This window comes from Podarcis gaigeae (assembly GCF_964106915.1).
Source record: "Podarcis gaigeae genome assembly, chromosome: 2".
Classification (NCBI taxonomy): Eukaryota; Metazoa; Chordata; class Lepidosauria; order Squamata; family Lacertidae; genus Podarcis; species Podarcis gaigeae.
Window position 1 is genome coordinate 26,088,675 of NC_139679.1, and position 24,078 is coordinate 26,112,752.

The 24,078-nt window shown below is 42.6% G+C and overlaps 1 protein-coding gene across 1 annotated transcript in view; it reads left to right on the forward strand.

Moving 5' to 3' along the window:
• The window catches only part of LOC310839093 (ABC-type organic anion transporter ABCA8-like), an 89,701-nt gene that overhangs the window by 38,315 nt on the left and 27,308 nt on the right, over positions 1–24,078 (forward strand). The window contains exons 7-21 of the mRNA XM_083727377.1: positions 1,612–1,838; positions 3,047–3,185; positions 5,303–5,488; positions 7,124–7,256; positions 10,313–10,484; positions 10,804–10,862; positions 13,043–13,153; positions 13,617–13,792; positions 15,831–15,950; positions 17,569–17,707; positions 19,090–19,180; positions 19,534–19,673; positions 19,870–19,989; positions 20,750–20,912; positions 21,647–21,810. Coding sequence (XP_083583503.1) covers positions 1,612–1,838; positions 3,047–3,185; positions 5,303–5,488; positions 7,124–7,256; positions 10,313–10,484; positions 10,804–10,862; positions 13,043–13,153; positions 13,617–13,792; positions 15,831–15,950; positions 17,569–17,707; positions 19,090–19,180; positions 19,534–19,673; positions 19,870–19,989; positions 20,750–20,912; positions 21,647–21,810 — 2,140 coding nt within the window. The remainder of the gene's footprint in view (positions 1–1,611; positions 1,839–3,046; positions 3,186–5,302; positions 5,489–7,123; positions 7,257–10,312; positions 10,485–10,803; positions 10,863–13,042; positions 13,154–13,616; positions 13,793–15,830; positions 15,951–17,568; positions 17,708–19,089; positions 19,181–19,533; positions 19,674–19,869; positions 19,990–20,749; positions 20,913–21,646; positions 21,811–24,078) is intronic.

Sequence of the window (24,078 nt, forward strand, 5' to 3'; positions counted from 1 at the left end):
ATCTGTGGTCCACTGATTGTTGTTAGCTTCCACCTTATATCAGCCCTGCATGGCTAACGATGAGGGAAGACAGGAGCTGGAATTCAAAACATCTCAAGGGTCATAGGTCCTCCATCCCTGAGGCTTATATAGTCTAGTCCAGAGGGTCCCAAACTTATTTGGCCTACTGCCCCCTGGAAATTTGCCGTCTTTAATCAAACAAACAGAAAGATGCAGTGATAAATTTGCCTTCTTTTATGCATCTATATTTCTACCTAAGTCCTACAACACAGTAAAGAAAGATGTTGTAAATAAGACACCTTGAAGCTTGACGTTATAAATAGGCAGGCAAGCAAGCTGCGATCCACTTCCTGGGCCTGGGTGAAGCTGAAAAGGGTTCACCGAAGCCTGGGAAAACCCCTTGCCTCCAGCACAACCGCCGGATCCAGGGGAGGCATTGTTGCCACCTCACAACTGTGCCCAACCTGGCGATAAGCATCATTGCACAACAGATGAAACATGCATGAATGGTTTTTCAGAATTTTCTCCTCTTATTTCTTTATGCTTCCACTGCTCCCTTATTTTTATTCAATACCCCCCCCCTCAATTGCATCGTCCCAGTGCCCCCCAGGGGGTGGTATTTGTTATATACTGAAGTTCTCGCCCTGGGCCAGCAAGGGGATACTGTAGATAGTTATGCAAATAAGGGATCGAAAGTGACGTTCAATGACTGGATAGTTTTAGAAAATTGTTACAGTTACATTGTACTGGAACTCTATATAAGCAGGCTGACTGAACCCTTCAGTTCAGTTCTGTCCTGGCCTGTGAATAAACAAGAGCTGTTTGAAGAATCGCTGTGTCATCTGATATGTTCACCCACAACCTAACAGTATTTCCCACTTTGGGAAACACTGGTCTAGTCTGACAAACTTCACCCAGGCCCAGCTGCAAGCGCTCAGCCTGCTCTCCAGGGGTCCCTTATAGTTTTATTAAGCTGGGCTCTCTGTCACAAGGCCTTTTGATTTGTGACTGCCCAAGCCTAGATTTTCTTGCATCTATGTATTCTAGGGCTAGGAAGCAATTCAACTTCTGCTTCTAAACAAAGTCCTAAATGTATACCTTCTGTATACCTGAAGGAGCACCCCCACCTCCATCATTTAACCCGGACACTGAGATCCAGCTCCGAGGGCCTTCTGGAAGTTCCCTTATTACAAGAAGCAGTGCTTTTTTCGGGGGGGGGGGGAATGCAAGGCTATGCATACCCCTAAACATTTTGTGAATCTTTGTACTTTTGTCCATTTACTGTATTTATTTTCCCCGATTTGAAATATAAAATGGTGATTTTCTTGAGTCAAAATGAGAGTACCCCTAAACATTTTTTAAGGAAAAAAATTACTGGCAAGAAGTGAGATTACAGAGGGCCTTCTTGGTAATACTGTGGTTTAATAATTTGTTGGAAGCCACCCAGAGTGGCGACATGTGAAGACCTTTTTGCCATTGAGCTATGTCTGCAAAACGGGGATAAGCAACAGGTCCATGTGGCAATGAGAATTGTGAAATACTCCAGAACTGTTATGGAATTGTTCAATGACTTTTTCCTAACACTGTTGCCTTCTTAATTTTAATTTTTAGCTGATCACCAATCATTCTGTTTGGGACGAAATGAAATCTATTGGTGGCATCCGTATGAGATCATCTTCTCTTACTCCTTCAGAGAGCTTAGCAAACAACCTGACCTTTCTGGCTACAGTCTTGTGCTTCTCTCCATTTTTGTACTTCTTGTCACAAAATGTTTCAGGAGAAAAACGGAAATTGAAGGAGATGATGAAGACAATGGGGCTACGAGACACAGCATTCTGGTGAGCTATGGGATTGGCTTCCTATGAGAAAAAGGATAAAAGAATGATACGAGGCCCCTAGATCTGAGTTTTTGTATTTTAGACTATAGTTCCTTAATCATAATAGAGATTGGACTGGAAATGTTACCACCTTGGGCACTCTTAGGTCATTAGACAACACTGAACATGGAGGTGCTGCTTCAAATGGGAACCTGAGTTATTTTCCCTCAGCATAATCTTCTGGTACTCCTACCTTGGCTGTGTTGCCATTGGGTTGCTTATTTCCCCTTTATTACTCTACATCATCAGCTGCCATTACCAAGGGTGAAGAGCATGGTTCCATCTGCCTAAACATTTGATCCCTTCCAGGAGAAAAAAAAACTCCCTCAGTAAGAGAATGGCAAATAAGATTTTGTGAATACAGTGGTACCTCAGGTTGCATACGCTTCAGGTTACATACACTTCAGGTTACAGACTCTGCTAACCCAGAAATAGTGCTTCAGGTTAAGAACTTTGCTTCAGGATGAGAACAGAAATCATGCTCCGGCAGCAGGAGGCCCCATTAGCTAAAGTGGTGCTTCAGGTTAAGAACAGTTTCAGGTTAAGAACGGACCTCCGGAACGAATTAAGTACGTAATCAGAGGTACCACTGTACATAGAATCAGCAAGACTTAAAGCAGTGGTAAGAGGCCAATCAGACCAAAAACAGAGGAGTGGACTTGCGTGAAGGAATACATCAAAAAACATTGTTCTGGTATTAATATATCAATATGCAATGAATGAAACTTATAGAGTAAAAAATTAAGAGGAAATGGGTATAAGATGAGATAGTCAAAAATAATATTGATAACACAGCGAAAAGAAGAAAAGAAATAAAGGAAGCCACACAGAGGTGGAGGGAAGTCAAGATTTATGTTTGCATGTTTAGCTTGTTTGTTTGTTTTCTTTTTTGTAATCTAAGTTGAGAGGTGTATGTACGTGTGTATAATAAGTTTGTTTTGTGTTTTGTGTTTGTAAGTATTGTATTTATCAATAAAAGTTAAAAAAAAAACACCATTTGATCCCTTCCAGTCATAAAACAAAACTTTCATGGATGCTTCTATGTCAAATTTCTCACTTACGCAACTTTGAGTGTCGTCTTTGTCCTCTTTCATTCTGCATAGCCTTTATCCCAATCATGTGCCGGAGTTCAAATTGCCAAGAAGACTAACAGGATTTTTCCATCATAGGCTATCCTGGGGTCTGCTGTATGCTGTGTACGTTGCGATTTTGTCCTGTCTGTTGGCATTTCCATTGATTATTTCCTTTTTGACTGCAAGCACCTTCCCTGCAGTATTCCTTCTGCTCTTCCTTTATGGCATATCATGTGTGAGTATGTGAATTTTATTCTATAAAGTACTTAATTCGGGGGTGGGTGGGTGTGGCAGCAGTCAGGCCCATGCAGGTGGTGGGCAGCTAAGTACTTTGCCCCAGGCCTTGGAGGGCTAAGCTGGCCAGGGGCTCCCTGCCAGGACCCTGCCAGACTTACGTTGTCATGCCAAGAACATCTCATGCCTCCCAGCCAACCAGGAACTGTATGGGGGAAACAAGACTCTGACCCCATGCTTCAGACACAGGCCTGGCTGCAGTTAAGCCAGCAGAATGCTAGCTGTCACATTCCAAATACAGTGGTACCTCGGGTTACAAACACCTCGGGTTACAAACACTTCGGGTTACAGACTCCGCTAACCTGGAAGTAGTACCTCGGGTTAAAAACTTTACCTCAGGATGAGAACAGAAATCGCATGCCGGTAGCGCATCCGCAGTGGGAGGCCCCATTAGCTAAAGTGGTACCTCAGGTTAAGAACGGTTTCAGGTTAAGAACGGACCTCCGGAACGAATCAAGTTCATAACCAGAGATACCACTGTAACATTTTCTCCTACATTTTGATTGTGGTTTGTCCTCTGAGTAAGGATGCCCTCTGTACACAGTTGGAAAGAAACTTAGGGTAAGCCAACTGTGCCTTTTTCCAGATTTTATCTTTTCTAAACAATACCACCACCACCACCACCAAACATTCTTCTGAGGATTGTTGGAAGGAATTCGGAGATGCTATGGGGCAAAGAAATAATTTAGTCCTCTGCTTGAGACACTATGCCGAACAGGATATACCAAGAGCTCTGGCCAAAAGTTTCAATACAAGGAATAATTCCTACTCGAGAGTTGAAAAGAAAAACGTGTATATTCTGCTAAGAATACCAGTGTTAAACTAATAGTAAATTTAAATACGACGTATAAGTGCAACAGTTTTAAAATAATAGTAAATTTAAACACAACGTTTAAGTGCAGAAATAATGTAGTTTCAAATATGCAGTGATATAGTATAAAGGTACATAAAATACCAGTACACAACAATTGTTTTATACAAGTCTCAATGGCAGTCAAAAAGAGTCCATATTATATAAAGTCAGAATAAAGAATCAAATAGGGCCAAAAAGAAGTATCCGGAGTATGAATCAGATGTACGACTCAGTAGTGGTGACCAGGACAGGGTCCTGTTTCGGAGTAAATGCCTTCTTCAGCTGGTAATATCAAATAATATGTCAAAATAGATCAAGGTTCTCCAATATCATAAATCATAAATATATTGAAGTATATACATTCTAAAGTGTATTAACACATATCATGATATTTGGTTCCATACCTCGATTTTTTAAGGAATATAAATCTGTTGGAAGTCTGCACTTATACGTTGTGTTTAAATTTACTATTATTTTAAAACTGTTGCACTTATACGTCGTGTTTAAATTTACTATTAGTTTAACACTGGTATTCTTAGAAGAAGAAGAAGAAGAAGAAGAAGAAGAAGAAGAAGAAGAAGAAGAAGAAGAAGAGTTTGGATTTGATATCCCGCCTTTCACTCCCCTTCAGGAGTCTCAAAGCGGCTAACATTCTCCTTTCCCTTCCTCCCCCACAACAAACACTCTGTTAGGTGAGTGGGGCTGAGAGACTTCAAAGAAGTGTGACTACCCCAAGGTCACCCAGCAGCTGCATGTGGAGGAGCGGAGACACAAACCCGGTTCCCCAGATTACAAGACTACCGCTCTTAACCACTACACCGCACTGTGGTGGGACAAGCAGAGATCTACATGAGCCTTCAGAGTCCATGCAGAGGCCTACATGTCTCCTCAAGTGGCTTTTAATTTCTGACCATAAAACATCTAATGCTGTACAGTGGTACCTTGGGTTACACACGCTTCAGGTTACAGACTCCGCTAACCCAGAAATAGTGCTTCAGGTTAAGAACTTTGCTTCAGGATGAGAACAGAAATTGTGCTCCGGCGGCACGGCAGCAGCAGGAGGCCCCATTAGCTAAAGTGGTGCTTCAGGTTAAGAACAGTTTGAGGTTAAGTACGGACCTCTGGAACGAATTAAGTACTTAACCCGAGGTACCACTATAGTATCGAACTCAATTCCTGCTAACTGGTTGTTTCCTGTTTTTCAGATATGCTTCTGCTTCATGGTCAGTTCTCTCCTAAAGAAGCCTAAGACCACTTCATTTGTTGTCTTCCTCTTCATGTTTACTCTTGGAGCCATCAGCATTGTTCTGTTGATCAATTTAGTTCCTGCAGCTTTGAAATGGACTTTGAGTGTGTTCTGCCCCTTCGCCTTTGGTGTTGAACTGTCAAAGGTAGGGCGCTGTGCTTTATTTGGAATGGAAAACAACATTCTACCCCCCCCAACCTTGGTGAAGCTGATTTTCAGACATGTTTTCAGTGGAGAGCAGAGGTGCCGAGTGGTGCCCAACATTGTGGGGCCTGTTGCGCATGTGACGAACACTGGGTTGGGAGGAGGCTGACCATGGAGGCAGGGGGCCAGCTCTGTCCTTTCAAAAACAGGAGAGTGAAACCTTTCAGTTCTCCCCACCCTGCCCTACTATGCTGGACTGCAGGCCCTTATTTCTTTTCCTGCTCTCTGTGTGTCACATTCACACACAGAGCATCTGTTTCTTTGCCCCTGTACCTGATGCAACAAATACCACAGCACAGCCTAACCCTTCCTGACGACTCTCTTCAGCAGGGTAATGGTAGAAACCATGCCCCCCCCTTTCCCAGCAAAGGCGTAGCCGTCGGCTGCCCCTTGCCTCAGCCCCGGGGCTTCCAGCTTCCTCTCCCTCAGCCTGGGGCTGAGGCGGAGGATGGAACAGGGGGCAAAACGGGGTGGCTCAGCCTGCCTAGTGACACCTCCTGGAGGAGGCCAATAGTGGGAGGAGGCCTAGCACGGGGGGGGGGGAGGCTCAGCCCCATCCCAACAGACTTGGGAAGGGGTCTGAAGGAACCTCAGCCCTATAGATTTGGCGCCTGTGGTGGAGAAAGATCCCAACCATCATGGTAGCACAGGCATTTTCCAGGGCTGGCCCTGCCATGCAGTGGCAGAGCTTCATGATCCAGCACCGGGGGTGGGGGTGGGGGGTGGAGAGCTGGTGGGGGCAGGGCTGGCATGCGTCCTAGGGGGCGCGGCATGCCTCCTGCAGGGGGGCAGCCGCGATGGCACCCTACCAGGATTGCGCTGCCAGGGGCGGTGCGCTCCCCCAGCACTCCTCTTCCTTCACCAGTGCTGCCATGCACAGTGTAAAGCAGAGGAGGACATTGCTGTGTGTGCCACATGACATGCCCTGTGCCTCCGAAACTAACCTGCTGCCCACAGGTGCAGTGGTGTTGTCCCGTCACCAGTACTGAAGTAAGGTCCAGCTTCTGGTCCAGATGCCTTCTGCACATGGAGAGCTGAGGGGAGAGCTCCCACTTACCCTTTCCTTTATGCAGGAAAGTGCGTTGGGCAATCCCTGCCCTTTCCATTCGCCTCTCTTAAGGTATTCTGAGAGTGAATGTACAGAAATCTGTATACAGTGAACGCTCAGGTTGCAAACGTGATCCATGCAGGATGCATGTTCACAATCCGCAGCGTTCACAACCCACGCGGGTTGCGATTCAGTGCTTCTGCGCATGCACAAAGCGTGATTTAGCGCTTCTTCACATGCACGACCACCGAAACCCAGAAGTAACCTGTTCCAGTACTTCTGGGTTTTAGCGGTCCGCAACCTCAAAAAACAAAACCTCAAGCATCTGTAACCTGAGGGATGACTGTACTGATACAACAGGTGCTCCTCTGTATTCTATTCTATTTTACTTAACTGTGACCCATGCTTCGCTTACGTGGGGCTAGCTTTTAAACAACAGGCAGGCAGCGAGGGGCTAATTCCGTTTCAAACTTTTCTTCCTCCAGTTTTGACCCATGGGGACTTAGACGTTGTTCTTTCCCCCCACAGATTCTCCATGTTCAAAAATATGGAGGAAACTTCACCGTGTCTAGCCTAATGCATGAACCATGCACATATATCCTGGTTTTTGACAGTACTTTATATATGTTGCTGGCCCTCTATTTTGACAAGGTCATACCCGGTAAGCATACAAGAAGCGTGCTAGCTGCATAATTGCTGCTTTAAAACAGCTGCATCGGTTGCATTTGTTTCTGAGCCCAGTTGAAGATGTTTCACACCACTAGTGTTTAAAACCCTAAGCAAATATCTGAAAGGCTTGCCTCCTTCCCCACAGACGCTCTCATCCGTTGACTTTAGTAGTGGTTTATGTTCTTGGTAGGGACGTGGGTGGCGCTGTGGGTTAAACCACAGAGCCTAGGACTTGCCGATCAGAAGGTCAGCAGTTCGAATCCCCGTGACGGGGTGAGCTCCCATTGCTCAGTCCCAGCTCCTGCCAACCTAGCAGTTCGAAAGCACATCAAAGTGCAAGTAGATAAATAGGTACCGCTCTAGCGGGAAGGTAAACAGCATTTCCGTGTGCTGCTCTGGTTCGCCAGAGTCATGCTGGCCACATGACCTGGAAGCTGTCTGCGGACAAACACGGGCTCCCTCGGTTTGTGAAGCGAGAAGAGCGCCGCAACCCCAGAGTCTGTCACGACTGGACCTATTAGTCAGGGATCCCTTTACCCTTTACCTTTATGTTCTTGGTAAGAACATAAAAGAGCCTAAGAGCCAACAAGCCCAGGATCCTATTCTCACAGTAACCAACAAGATACCTGTGGGAAGTCCGCAGAAAACTTGCAAGCATTCAGTGGAGAATATGGAAAAACATGCAGTGGAAACTGTTTGACTTCTGAGGCGTGTTTGAAAACAGAAGCATTTACTTCTGGGTTTTTGGTGTTCGGGTCCCAAAATGTTCGGCTTCCAAGACGCTTGAAAACTGAGGTACAATTGTACTTCCATTGCTCTCATAAGTTTTTTTGAGGGGAGGGGCATTCTCTGTGGCAGCCCCTAAGTTGTGGACTTCTCTTTCCCAGATGGCACTTTCATTGTATGGTTTCTTTATTAAATAAATGTTATTAAGTTCCATAGAGAAAAATATGAAAGTTAATATCTTTTTCCTTTAAAAAAAAACCCTACCAAATCAAACTGAGGCTTTTATCTAAATACAATAAAAACACAAAAATGGGAGGGGCAAGGGAGAGAGCTAGAGAAAGAAAAGGAAAGAAATAAAAAGAGAAGGAAAGAGGTTAAAAGAAAAAGAGAGAAAAATAAGGTTCAGAAAATAAAGGACTTCCAATTGTTCATCTGTCCACTATATATAAAAACAATAGTCACTTCATCCAATCCAATATAACACCAAACAAAACCATTTTTTATAAACAAACATTATCTTCAATCCTCAAATTCAGATATCAGTATTTTATTTTATTTTTCATGCAAAAAGTCCATGAGGGATTTCCAGTCTTTAACAAATGTTCACAATGCATTAAACAAGGCCAATTTCTCCATCTCTCCTAAGTCTGTTAGTTTTAACAGCTGTTCTTCTGTTGTTGGTAATAGTGGGCCCTTCCATCTCTGTGCATATAAAAGACTTGCAGCCACAATCACAATATTGTAGCAAAGTTCCATAGTCTTTTTCTAACTGTATATCCATAAGTCCCAGTAAGAAGAGTTTCTGACATACTGCAGGTGTACCTCCTGGCCTTTGAGATTTGAGATGTACTCTGGTCTTTGACATAGGATAGGATCCACCCTATTCTTGTGACAACACCGTACTTTTTTGTCTATAAGACGCCCCCATGGATAAGACGCCCCTTAGTTTTTGGGACTCAATATTAAGAAAATGGGGAGATTGTCCAGAATGGGAGGAATGCCAAAAAAAGCTCACCCAAATTCCAAACGTTTGTGATCGAACGCAATGCAGAAGCCTTCTATCGTATTTCCGATCGACACCAGCAGCTGCCAATCACACGCCCAATTGCCGCAGCAGAGCCCAATCACCAGCAGCCATTGTCGCAGCAGCGACCAATCGCCAGTGGACATTCTCGCAGCAGTGACCAATTGCAAGCAGACATTGCCGCAGCAATGCCCAACCACAAATGGACATTGTCGCAGCAGCACCCAATCACAAGCGGACATTGTCGCAGCAGCCTATCACCCGCAATAACACCAGTAACTATCTGCTACTCAAGACAGAAATCATTTCCACAGTCCTCCCTCTGAACTACCCATGTATAAGACTACCCCAATTTTTAAGCGTTGTTTTAAGATAAAAAAACATCGTCTTGTAGACGGAAAAGTATGGTAATTTGTCTTTAACTGTTTTTAAATATCTTAAATTGTTGTGACTGCTGTGAGAAGGGTGGGCAAAACAAAAATAAGAAGAAATGGCTTCTGGCTGGAAGATTGCATCTCTGTAGATTGCATTTCCCAACCTCTGATTTATTTCTTTGGAATTGACTTCTGTAATTTAGGAAGGCTTGTGATTAATGCCTTTTCTAAGGGAAATAGCATGATTGGAGCAGCAGTACTAGACCTTGCTTGAGATGTAGTAGCTTATATATTCTGTTTAAGATTCTGAAAGCATAAGCATTATCCAAAGATGGATTCTATGAAGGTATATTTAAAGAAACTTTGTTAGCTTTTAGGTCCTAGCCCTGCTTTCATCTAGGACAGTTAAAAGCACATTTTACAACTCCTTTGCTTTTCCCTGCAAGATATGAGCAATCAAACCAGGAAGTCTCTAATTAACCATAGTTTCTTGTTTTGCCTAAACCAGAAAATGACGTTTACTGGCTTTAGAGCAAGGCAAAATCCCGCTTTGTTCTGAAATTAGCAGCCATAGTTTCCTAGTTCAGATGAAACACAAAGCTATGGTCAATTAGAGACATTTTGAGTTTAATGTGACTCATGTGAAGGGAACAGGAAAGAGACTGAGGCTTAATAAGCCAAGGTATGATTGCCTGAATGCAACCGATGTACGGTATCTATTCGGTTAAAGTTATGTAACTTGTTCCACAACCACTACATATTTATATGAATGACTGTTTAAGTAAGCTGCAACATCCATTTCCACTAAATGTTGGTCACTGAGAAGTAGCAAGGGCTGATAAATTTGAAGTGTGTTACATGTTTAATACCAAGAATTAATAGAACCTTTCGATGCATAAAACCTTTTTTATATGTGTATCTTAGACAAATATGGCGTGCCCTATCCTCCCTTCTTTTTCCTGAAGAAGTCCTACTGGTTTAAATCAAGAGGAAGCTATACCAGTACTGCTCTTACAAATGAACCAAGCCATGGTAATATCTTCAGTGACAATGCTGAGCTTGTGCCTCCTGAATTTGATGGAAAGGAAGCCATTAGGTAAAAGTTAAGAAGGTGTGGCCTTAAATAATTTTTTGAGCAAATTGACGCAGAAATCCTGCCCCTGCTCCAAGGATCTGTATGAAGTCAAAAATATTTAGTTTTTGTTTTCAGAGGGTATCGGGGAACATTGTTTTTACCCATGTGCAACATTGATAGGGAAGTAAGATTATATCTGGTCTGAATTTGAAATAGTTTCAAAGTTGCACAGCTTGACCATTTCCCATAGAGATGATACGCCACCGGGGAGATAGTTGTGACTAAATTGTAACTAAAATCCAGTATTGTATTAACCATTCGTTGTTTCCTAATCCTTTAGACTAAATAACATTAAAAAAACTTACAAAGAGAAGAGCAAGGAAACAGAAGCTTTGAGAGGTGAGATGCTTTTCATGTTTTCTCATCCGTTCCGTAGTGGTCTGGGCTGCATGCATGAAACTGTGTGTGCAGATTCAATGACTCTACCGCCTACTGAAGGAAAAGGAGAAACTTACAATGGATTGTGGGCTTGGAAGCAGAATAAGAAGCCTTGGCTATACGTTTGTGAAACATTTCTCTGGAGCAGAGGTCAACCCTCCTAATTTGCACTGTTAAATGTGGACAAGTAGTTTGGTTTCTTTTTGTTTCCCATTGCCTTTTCATCAGGCTTGCCCACTAAGCTTTGTGGCTAATGACTAACCTCCCCTCAATGCAGTTACATTTATTGAGCACTGACTGTTATGGTGGGATGAGGCGGTTTGTAGGAAACAATGGATTTCCCCTCTTCCTTTATTGATTCATGGGCTCACCACTGCCCCATGTTCAACTGCTTCTGCATTCATAAACAGCTAGGAGAATTGCTTCCACTGCACTCCCTATGAATACTGTACCACTTTCCTATATTACTATGTACAAGGCAGTTTACAGCAACAAAATATACAACAAAGAACACATACCTTTTAATAATTTGATCCAATACCAAAAGTCACAATCAAACATAACTTTAAAATGGAACAACTTAGATTATTGTACAGTATATTACTTTAGTTGATGTATTAGAATCTAATAGTACACCATAAAATTAACTCTCAGAACATCAGCTGATAATAATTAAGCAAAAATTCACTCTTAACAATTACAATAATTATTAAACTATGATCAATAAAAATAACTGCAAGTCATGATGCATAAAATACCACAATGCATGTAAAAGCGTGGAACTGAGAAACAAACACACACACAAAATTATTTTTTAAACATCCCTGAGCATTCCATCAACAGCTTGTGGCAGACACTATGTCCTTTGGTTCATTAATCTCTCCTCCACAATCCTGATACACATACTGTATGTGCATCAGTAATACTGCATACAAAAACCAAATTCCAAAACCTTTTATGCCTTTTTTTTTTACTCATTTGCACATGAAATACCAAATGCAAAAATAATCTTCATAAAGTTTATTTATCACCCTTGAGGAGACATGACTACTTGACACTGTCACTAACGTCCACAAATTAGAAGTGGATATCTTCAGGACAAAACCTACAGCTGGGGTGGACAGAAGGTAAATTGAATCCTAGGACTCAGCTATACTGTATAGCTGCAAACAAACAAACAAACAAATAAAGTGTGCTGTAAAGTGCATTATACAATCTTACATTAGATGGTGATGGTGAGCTATGGCAAATTCAATACATTTTTCAAAACTTTTAACAAAAACATTTTCACAATGTTTTTTTATATGTGTCTCGTTTCCATCATAGAATCTTAAGAGTTGGCAGGGACCCAAGAGCCATCTGCAATGCAGGAATTCATGATAACTGGAAAACAATTGGATCCGATCTTCTATGTAAACACATCAAGTGGCATTTTTGGACTATTTTATGAGCTCACAAAAGTACATGTATATATGGAACATAGGAAGCTGTATTATACCCAATCAGACCTCTGGCTTATCTGCACTGACTGTCCAACAGCTCACAAGGGCTTATTGCACTGACATTCCCAGCCCTGGAGATGCTAGGGATTAAACTAGGGACCTGTTTCATGTAAAACACATATTCTACTACTGTATTGTACTCCCCCCGCCCCCCGTACTACATATCACTGCATGCACAGTGGTAAAAAACAAAAACACCTCTTGATGTAATCATATGACTTTTTGCAGTGCTTTATCAATGCATGCCAAAAATTCATACTGATACTGAAAAGTGGAGACAAATGAAATAAACTGACATCAGGACTATACATGCACAGCTCTCTGTACAAAATTTAGGATGGGGTGGGGAGGTATAACAGTGGAAGATTTCTTCCTAATTCCTGATTGATTCCATGGAGAAGCAATATTCTGTAGTATGAAATTCCAAGAATCCATCCAAAAATTCAAACGAGAATTTTGACAGCATCCCTAGTGCTTGATGTGATGTGATGTGAGGAAATTAAAAATGAGCCATGACGGGAAGTTTTGTAGGTTTACTCAGAAGTGAGATTTCAATTGAACTTATTAGTAAGAGGGTTTAGGAATGCAGCCTCCGTGTACCTTGGCCGTTTTAAGAGCTAACTTCTGTTCTTCTGCTAGGCTTGTCCTTGGATATTTATGAAGGTCAAATCACTGCAGTTCTTGGTTGTAGTGGAGCTGGGAAAACAACACTGCTAAACATCCTTAGTGGACTTCTGAAGCCATCTGATGGTACGTATCAGAACTTTAAAATGAAGGAGGCTGCCACGCAAATCCATAAGAACAGGAGGAGGTTCCCCTTCATCAGAACAAAGCCTTATCAAGTCCATCATTTGATTCCCACAAAGGCCCACCACACGCCACTGGGAGGAGCACAAAGGGGGCAGTAGCAGTTCCACAGCAGTCAGTCTTCTGATTTAGCCATTGCGACTAGCAGCCACAAACATGTCCAAATCCCCTTTTAAGGCCATTTAGGTTGGGGGGCCATTGCTACACTATGGCAACAACTTCCATAGTTTAATTATGTGCTTTGTGGAGAACTGAGATTCGTTATTGTCATTGAGGCTGCGAGGATTCCAAACAATCATACCTAGAATTGCAGTCTAGGTCTCATTTGAAACTTTTATGAGAATTCAAGCAGCCTACTCTGTTTATTAAGCCAACCTATTTGCTTCCTATTTGCTTATGTGTACAGGCTCTGCGACCATCTTCAAGTACAATATATCAGCAAGGGAAGATATGGAACAAATTAGGGAGATAAGTGCTGTGTGCCCACAATTCAACGTGCAATTTGAATTCCTAACGCTGAAAGAAAATTTACGGACTTTTGCTAAAATAAAGGGGATTCCAAACAATGATATTGAGAATGAGGTACGGATATATTCATATGGCAAGTATTTCTGTTCTGCCTCTTTATATTCTTCATCTATTTTCTTTGTAGAACAGGTTCATGGCAAGGGATTGCTGCCTTATCATTTGTTCTGCTTTGTATTTGAGGTTTACTCAGCCTAATTCAGAGAAAACTCATTGTGCTTAAGTCCCGCTGAAGTCAATGGGGCAAATTTGTTGAAACCAATTTAAATCCTGTTAATTGCAATGGGAGAGGTGCAATAAATTTGCAATAGGTAAAGGTAAAGGGACCCCTGACCATTAGGTCCAGTTGTGACCGACTCTGGGGTTGCGGCACTCATCTCGCTTTATTGGCCGAGGGAGCCGGCGTACAGCTTCCGGGTCATGTGGCCAGCATGACTAAGCTGCTTCTGGTGAACAAGAGCAGCACATGGAAACACCGTTTACCTTCCCGCTGGAGCGGTGCCTATTTATCTACTTGCACTTTGACGTGCTTTCAAACTGCTAGGTTGGCAGGAGCAGGGACCGAGCAATGGGAGCTCACCCCGTTGCAGGGATTCAAACCGCTGACCTTCTGATCGGCAAGTCCTAGGCTCTGTGGTTTCTTTGGAACAGTATTATTGTCAAGATACGACAGGCGCCCATTATCTGCTCTTTCCAGAAACAAATGAATTTAATTTTTTTGACAGACTTTCCCAGCTGAATAAATGGATATTTACCACAAGTATATACCTTGTATTGATTTAGTTTTGTTTAAGCATTGTGTTTTTGACTTTTCAATTACACATACTAAACAAAGCAGAACAGTAATAAATTGATAAAAGAAAAAGCTATTTTGGGGTGTAATGCAAAGACAAGAGTGCATAGATTATAGGAAAACAAAAGGGTTCCTCTGGTTGAGTAGCAGAAACAAGGCTCAGGAATGATTAGCCACAAAATTCTATAGCTGATTAAAAGGCTTCTGTTGGGCTCATAACTTGAAACTTGGCATTTACAATCTAGCTGATGCCGTCTACAAAACCGCCACATTTCAAACTGATCCAGTAAAAATGGCCACAATTACAGCAAGTTACAAAGTGCTGAAAAGTGACACTTTGTCCTCTTTTTTTCCAGTTGGCAACAAATCATTTCAGATTATTTCTTTTAGATGTTGCAAACTACTGGTGTACTTTATCCATGCTTGCTGTGGACCAGACCTTTTCATTGTTTTGATGAAATCCTGATCAGCAGTTTGAAATTATTAAGGTTTTCCTGCCCAGCTGAAATCTATGGAAAACAAGGACTTGCAAAATAATGCTTGGTACTTGACTGAAGGCAAAAATGAAGGCAGAATGTTGCAGCAGGAGTCACCTAATGGATGCTATGTTCAATGCCTTTTCCTTAGTTATTAAATATCACAGCATGGGTGAAGAAAAAGGCATGATTGAAAAATAATGTAGGAATGGACCATGTTGTAGAACATTTAGCGGCAGATATTCAGGCAGCCGGTGCATATTAAAGTCCTCGTGCTGATGTGTTTGGGAGGGAACAAGAAGCACGGTCTTAATGCAATCCCACTTTCTGCTTCTCAAGAGCTGATTTCAAACTCTAAACCTTCTTGAAGGGCTCCTTGAGTGACAGCTGTGCATCCAGAAAATGCAGCGTGAGCAATACCGAACTGCCTCAAGGACCACTCTTCACTAGATGAACCAATAGGGTTTTCCAGTCCACACATGAAACTGTACTGTAATCCCATTGGCATTCATAAAAAATAATAATAATAGCACAAGCATGGTTGCATAACCAAGCAAACCCTGGAATACAACAGTCTGGAGCAATGCCATTTGGGTTCTTCCAAAAACCTGCTTGAGCAAATGATCCTAATTCCAGGGACAACATCTCATCTGGAAATGCCTTATACTTCAAATATGAGAGGTTGCATAATATTCCATTAAGATTCGAACCTCTATAAAATAGCTTGTTGCTTTCAACCAACCAAGCGACTGAAAAGCAAGATAGGAAGAAATCCGAAAGAATCCAACATCTTGGTGCTTGAAACATGTGTTTATATGCTTTACAGGTGCAAAAGCTAGTGACCCTCTTGGATCTCGATGCCATTCAAGACACCCAAGCTAATCGTTTAAGTGGTGGGCAAAAGCGAAAATTATCTCTCGCGATTACTTTCTTGGGAGAGCCACAGGTAGGTGAAGCAAGGACAGGACAAAAGGACCTGTTGAACATAAGTACTCTCCATCTTGTAATGCATCTACTGTTTCCTCTCAAAAGCAATGGAGTGTGTAGATCTCTCACTGATCTGTGGTCAGTCATGAAACTCCCTAATTTCAGTCTTATCTTTACTTCCCTTCTAAATTCCCATTCCCCAAACACTGTATGTAAAGTGAAGCTTTCACATTTAGTACAAGATTGGCTTCAATTAAAAATAATAATAATAATATAAAATTATTTTCCCCAAAACATTTTTTAAAGCCGCATAACTGTTTATATTGTTGTGAGTTAACCCTGCACCCAGCAAGGGGTTAAAATGTAATGGAGGATGCAACTGTTGGAATAGCCAGGCCAGCTTCATGGTGAGTTAATGGCCCTTAAGTATGGGTCCTTAGGGTAACAAAGGAAGTGGCCTTTGTGCCAGAGGCCAAATGAGTGGGCCCCTTCCCTCACCTGGCTGGTGGTGAGAAGGACAAGTGCCAGAAGTATGTGAGAGAGAGCTGGGTGGGAAGCAAACAGCAGGCAGAAGTCAGAGAATGAGAGCCATGTTTGATTTCTGTTTGAATCCAAGGCTTTGGCTATGGGAAAAGCAAGACCTTCTGGGGTGTTAATGCTGTGACCATATCCATCGTAGACTCAGGTTGTATATACAATGGTACCTCAGGTTAAGAACTTAATTTGTTCTGGAGGTCCGTTCTTAACCTGAAACTGTTCTTAACCTGAAGCACCACTTTAGCTAATGGGGCCTCCCACTGCCGCCGCACTGCTGCTGCTCAATTTCTGTTCTCATCCTAAAGCAAAGTTCTTAACCCAAGGTACTATTTCTGGGTTAGCGAAGTCTGTAACCTGAAGCGTCTGTAACCCGAGGTACCACTTTATGTGTAAATAAACTGTTATGTATTGAAGTTCTCACCCCGGCCACCAGGGGTATTGTGTACAGTGGTACCTCGGGTTACAGATGCTTCAGGTTACAGACTCCACTAACCCAGAAATAGTGCCTCAGGTTAAAAACTTTGCTTCAGGATGAGAACAGAAATCGTGCTCCGGTGGCGCGGCGGCAGTGGGAGGCCCCATTAGCTAAAGTGGTGCTTCAGGTTAAGAACAGTTTCAAGTTAAGAACGGACCTCTGGAACGAATTAAGTACTTAACCCGAGGTACCACTGTATATAGTTTTCACTCAGGTCCACGTCACTTAATTTAGGCGTGAAACCCTGGGGTGTTGTTGTTACAATGTTGCTCAGCAGGCCGGCTGAGCAGTTCAGTTCAGTTCAGTTCCAGCTTACTCTAAAGAACCACTTGGAGAAATCTCTGTGTCGTCTGCTTTGTCAACCCACTACTTAATATAAACCATATATTATAAAGGCACCACAGTCTTTGCTGTCCCTCATTCCAAGGAAAGTGAACTCTGGGTAAGAAACCGGAACCCCTGGGCTCTTGCACCACTCCACAGTTGGGGTGGCATTCAAAAATATCATTGACCCAATTGGGTTGCCATTAATTCTTTTTAAAGAATCCACTTCAACATGGAATGCTATGTGCTAACTTCTCAAGGTTTCCGAGTCTGAAAATGCAATCGCATGTTCTGCCTACAGGTCTTATTCTTAGATGAACCAACTGCAGGGCTGGATCCTTACTCTCGACACCAAGTGTGGGCCCTCCTGAATGAGCGCAAAGCAGGTCGAGTGATTCTGCTCACCACTCAGTTAATGGAAGAAGCTGATATTCTTGCTGGTTAGTAGAATGTCTCATGGTAAAAACAGTTTGACAAGTATAGGCATGAAGCGAGAGAGAAATAACCGAGACCATGTGACTTGGGAACTTATCCCGCACTGATCTGCACTATCCTTATTTCTGTCTGTTGGAACAAAAAGCTCTTCCGTTGCACTGCGTAAAGGAGGTGATCCACATAGCACCCTAGATGATTCCTTCACATTTTTCACTATGCTGTCATTCACCAAGTTCCTGTTATTCCAGGAGTAACAGGCGTGCTGAGGAATAGCCTTGGAAATTCCAATGCCTTTGTGAAATGTCAAATTACTGTTACTTCTTCTGCTTCACTGGCTAAGCCAGGCATCCCGTACCTGTGGCCCTCCAGATGTTTTGGCCTACAACTCCCATGATCCCTATCTAACAGGACCAGTGGTCAGGGATTATGGGAATTGTAGTCCAAAACATCTGGAGAGCTGAAGGTTGAGGATGCCTGGGCTAAGCGTTTAATGCAGTGTTTCCCAAACTTGGGTCTCCAGCTGTTTTTGGACCACAGTTCCCATCATCCTTGACCACTGGTCCTGCTAGTTAGGGATGATGTGAGTTGTAGTCCAAAAAAACAGCTGGAGACCCAAGTTTGGGAAATGCTGGTTTAATGGGTTGCAGCTACTACTCTTCAATGCAGTCTTCACAGCTGTTTGAGGGTGACCAATCTTTTCTCTCATTCCACCACCTTCATTAGCTTTTGGATCCTTTCCCTGTTATCTGTTGCATCTCTTTTTGCATGACATCAACTGCCCTGCCCTAACAATTGACATGTGATTGTAAAATAATCTGTACTGGGAGAACAGGTGAAATAATCCCTCCCATCACTCTGGGGGACAAGTGTTTGCATTTTCCAAGCTTGGCTCCACCTGGGTTACAAGGAGTAAATAGATCTCTTCCAGCTGAGCCTTGATCAACAAGTTCTGCCTTAGCTGAAATGTGTTTTGCATTTCCTATCTTATTCCGGGTTCCTGATATGTAGCTTCCCTTAGATTGCACCTTGGTCTTCAGCTTCTGACTCGCTCCAGACTGCTTTTTGTGACCTGGACAATTATGCTGACTTAACCCTACCCCAATGAAATAGATTTGCTTGCAAGACCTGCTGTGACGATTGTACTGCTAGTTGCCTGTTTGTGTGTGCAACATACTCCTCTGATTCGTGTGCATGTAAACAAACAGGATTGTTTGAAATGAAGGCAGCATTTCTGGAACTCGTTTTATTTTCTGCATCACCCTTCTGAATCTCAGCTCACTGCACATTCCCCTTCAGATATTTCCTGCTTCTGATTTGGATATGGGGAAGAATTTATTTCTGCAGAATGTGATAAGTAAAACCAGAACTTTATGTGTTTTTCTTCCAGACCGGAAAGCATTTATCTCTCATGGCAGGCTGTCTTGTGTTGGTTCATCTTTATTCTTGAAGAAAAAATGGGGTGTTGGCTACCATTTAAGGTACTTTTGAGTTTGGCAGTCTTGTACTCTTACCTATTTTGCAATCTCTGGTGGGCAATCACAGATATTTATCTATTTTATTTATAAAATTGTGCAAAATCTTCTTCTTTTTTAAAAAATCTAAGTATGTCAAGAAATTCTTCCTTTCTGGCTCAACATCTCTTGGTCCAAGCTCAGACCAAAAAGAGGAAAGGGAGAGATCAGGCTGTAAAGATGCTGTGCTGCTGTTTCTTTCAGCAGAACTCTTATGGTTTTAGTAATGTCACAAATACTTGATTCGGATAACAGTTTTATTAAAGGAATGCAATACTTGGTAATTGGTGTCCATCTAAATCCATTCTGAATACGAACAGGATGCATGTAAATGAATTGTATGACCCCGAGAGAACAACATCCCTGGTCAAGCAATACATCCCTGCTGCCAAATTATCAGCACAACATGAAAATGAGCTGAGTTATATACTGCCCTTGGAAAATGTGGATAAATTTCCAGGTAATTATCGTCTTGAATATGTAAATGATATCATAGCTATCATCTTTGAGTGTGCTATTAATGGAGATGTTCCTCAAAATGTTACTTTGGGCTGTAAGTACAATAAAAAGGATTTGCACAAGGCCGTAATGGAGATTGGAAATGCTAATCTTGAACTAAAAGTAAGCACTTGAGTTTCTTTCTCCCTGTCATGTAGATCTGTTCTCTGACATGGACCGCCAGAAAGAACTAGGAATTGTTAATTATGGGGTTACCATGACAACTCTGGAAGATGTCTTCTTGAAGCTGGAAGGAAATGAAATGATTGATGAGAAAGGTAACATACTGTTCCAAATAACATACTTTCTAGTAGTGATTCCCTGCTGCAGCAGGGAAAATATGAGTTTGGGACCATATCTGTTGTTGGCATCCAACTGTTGTGGGAGCATACCCTCCAACATTTCTCCTATTTTATAATAATATCTATATGCTACCTATTTGACTGGGTTGCCCAAGCCACTCTGGGTGGCTTCCAATAAATATATATAAAACATAATAAAACATATATTCTTGCATTTCAGGGTGTTAGACTAGATGATCCTTGGGTCCCTTCCAACTCGTAAGATTCTATGATTCTATAAAACGTTTAAAAACTTCCCTATACAGGGTTGCCTTCAGATGTCTTCTGAAGGTCGTATAGTTACTTATCTCCTTGGCTTGGGGGATGCATAACTCCATACCCTCCAATATTTCTCTGATGAAAATAGGGACGTCCTAAGGAAAAGCGGGACATTCTGGGATCGAATCAGAAACCTGGACAGCTTCTGTGAATCCAGGATTGCCCCTGGAAAAGTGTTGCATTACAGCTGCCTTTCCCTGTTTTTTTTTTTAATCTGGGAGTGAGAGCTGGGATGGTTTATCAATGACAGGGGAAAAACATCTGCAGTAGTGGTGGCAGCAAGGAGAGCTGGGGGGAAGTAGGGGATTGACTGACCCAGCATCAGAAGAAGTCAGAACTGAGTTTGTATAAGTAAGTAGTCTCTCATTTGGCCAATACCAAAGTTCTGATTTTGTGCTTTTGAAATTTGATTACAAAGAAGGGCCAAAGGGTGCTGACGAAATGGAACAAGATCTGCTATTGCTCTCAGACACGGGAAAGGCAACCATAAGCGGATCAGAACTCTGGAGGCAACAAGTTTGCGCCATGGCAAGAATGCATTTTTTAAATCTCAAGCGCGAGAGCAAACTCTGGGGAACGCTGTAAGTGCCAAGATAATTGCTTAAAAGCCGTCGCAATTACTGTATATGTAGCATCGCCCCCTAGCCTCCTCCACCACACTGTAACTACTAACACACACACACCACAATTGTGAATCAACTACCCTTCCAATTTTGCAGCCACAATTGTACACTATTTTCACCTTCATCCCTGTTCCCATCAAGGGGAGGGGGCAGAAAATGAGGGGGAGGAAGAGGCATGGAAATGGGGGTGCAAGGGGAATGTGGGGGTGCAAGGGGACTGCAGTGTAGAAGAGAGAAGCAGCTTCAGAAATGGGGTTGGGAAGGTGGAAATGGGGATTAGTAGTTGCATGCGGTTGGAGGGGGCTGGTCTACAGGAGTACAGTAGTACCTCGGGTTACATACGCTTCAGGTTACAGACTCGGCTAACCCAGAAATAGTACCTCAGGTTAAGAACTTTGCTTCAGGATGAGAACAGAAATCGTGCTCTGGCAGCGCAGAGGCAGTGGGAGGCCCCATTAGCTAAAGTGGTGCTTCAGGTTAAGAACAGTTTCAGGTCAAGAACGGACCTCCAGAACAAATTAAGTACTTAACCCGAGGTACCACTGTACTGAGGTGGGGGGCAGAATTGAGAGGTTAGCAATGGGGGATAGGCTGGTTTGGCCAGTGACAGAAATGGGGTTGCTGCCACAATAGATTCAATACCAGTTGCAATCATTCTCATTTGCTTAATTACTATCCTTTCTTTATTACAGACTGCTCCTTTTTGGAATTTTGCTGGCACCTTTAGTCATCCAGGTGCTGTTATATGCTATTTGGAGGAGCCTGCATTATGCAGAGCTACATCCTGGGCTTTATTTTGAGCCAGGAAAGGAGTCTTTCAGAGGGTCTGCTGGACTTCTGATCCTTAATAATACAGGTAAGAGTGAAGAACAGAATATTGAGATTCCCCACCCCCCACCCCAATCAGGTTTCGACCAAGAGCCAACATGCCAATACACCACGGCCAGACTGGGAAAACCTGGGTACAAATCTCTCCTCAGCATAAAACACAGTGATTGAACAATAATAATCTCTCTTTATTAAAAAAATAATTTTTATTAACCGACCAATCAAATCAAATCAAATCAAATCACATCACATAAATTCCGAATTACAAAGCCGAATTTTAATTTTTTTGTTGGGGGTACCCATATTTCAAGTTCCGAAGGGAATTCCAATCATCTTCTTGCTGCTGCGTTAATATCCACAAATCTGTCCAAATAAAGTTCATATTTCTATCCAGTCCTATCTTGCTGTTCCCACGTCTCATCTTATTCATATATTTTTCTTTTTTCTTTGTGATCTCTTCTGATAATCTCCTTAAGCAGGTAAACACCAGTTATAATCCTGTGTGAATTTTTCCGTTAGTCCAATCACCATATCGAGATGGTTTCCATATATCATCACTTCCATAAATAAAAGCACTCTTTCCATCATTCATCTTCGCAAATCTGTCGCCTTCTTTATTCCTCTGAGGAGGCCGCCCGCAGTATGAAAACAGATCCATTCCTCCTCCCAGACATAAGTCTTTCGACAGAACTTGCCAAAACAGCGACGCTGTTTTTTTACTGCATCATCCCAAAGCTCTTAAACTTTTCACAATCTCCTTAAAACATGCTTTTGGTTAGAGATTATCTCTACACAGTCTTAAATCATCAGCTTAGGTCATTTAAGCGGCATTTCTAACTTGTGGGGGGGATTCTTGGTTAATCACATAAAGAAAAGAAAGGAAAGTCCCCCCCCCCATCCAGTCCTGTTGCCGACATACCGAGCCTTGGTGTGTCTTCTCATGATATATTCCTGTTTATCCAACCCATCTTCTTTCTCAGAGATCTCTTCAATTAGCAGTCTTTACTCCCCCTTCTTCCTTGAAATATGTGCATTTGCTTCCACCTAATTATTTCTTTTGAAGTTGCTGCAGCTAGAGGCGCGAATCAGAGACAGCGTCCAGGAGAGCCGAAGTCCGCACAAGGGCTTTCTGCCTAGTGCCCCCACCCCCTCGAGTTCGGGGGTGGTATAGGGCACAGCAGGCAAGGGCAGTCCCCCCACTCACTTGGGGGGCCCGGGAGGCTGCTTACTCCCATCACAGCCTCTTAATTACCTCCTGTGGGTTGGAGAGATGTTATTGTCGGCCATCTTCCGATGCGCCCCTAGTGGCACGCCCCCGAACAATAATCACCTCTTAATCCAATATTGTCTCAGTGTTGTGAGCAAAAAGTGAGGGGAGGGGGAACCATGTCTAACAGCCCTTTGGAAGGAAAGATAGAATATGAATGTAATAAAATGAAGTTTTCATACAATTTTAATGGACCAGTAGAAAGCGAGTGAAAAATGTTTTTCCAGCTCTCTATCAGGAACTGAAGGCTTTTTAACTGAGCACCCAGAGCACCAACTATAGCATAGCTCTATGGATTGCCTGAGGAGTTTGGTCTACTCATAAGGAGTAGGTTCCTTGCAAATAACCCTTTGTTCCCTATGAGACCATGTTCTTCTGGAGAAAACTTCAGCATCAGGCAGCTGACTGAGCCTGCAACTTTAGGAATCAGTACTCCCTTGGACTCAGTAGTGGTTTAGCCTCTACCATTGATTTTGAGCAAAGGTCTGGTGGAGAAAGGTCTTGTGCCATGATCCCTGAAAGCCCCAAATCCCCCTGCTGTGTCTCACTGCCCCATTATACATCGTGCTCCTCTATAATGTTAGCTTTGGGGAGTGCCAAGTCCTCCTCTGAAGAGGATTCCTCCAGGGCTGTCTGAGATGCCAGATTGTGTAAGGTATCAGATATTTGCTTACAAAAATTTTGATTACATTGGCAGTCCTAAAAGAATAAGATAATTCCAATATTACCTCAATAGTAAAAATAAAAAATTAAGAATTTTGGGTGGAATTCAAGATGGCACTAAGGCGATTGTTCCGTCAGTGCTCATCTCCTCCTTCATGCTGTTTTAGGGGTTTTCCCCAAACTTCCCTCCCCTCAAGTCAGTTTGGGGAGGAGAGGGTGAGGGAAGCCCATTTGTGCTAGTGGGATAACACAACCCATTTTAGCAAATAAATAGGCATTAAATGTTACACAAAGATAATTCCAATTCTGTATTACACTTCATTTTGGTTTTCTCCTGTTTGAGAAATTAAGATTCTACCACAGTCC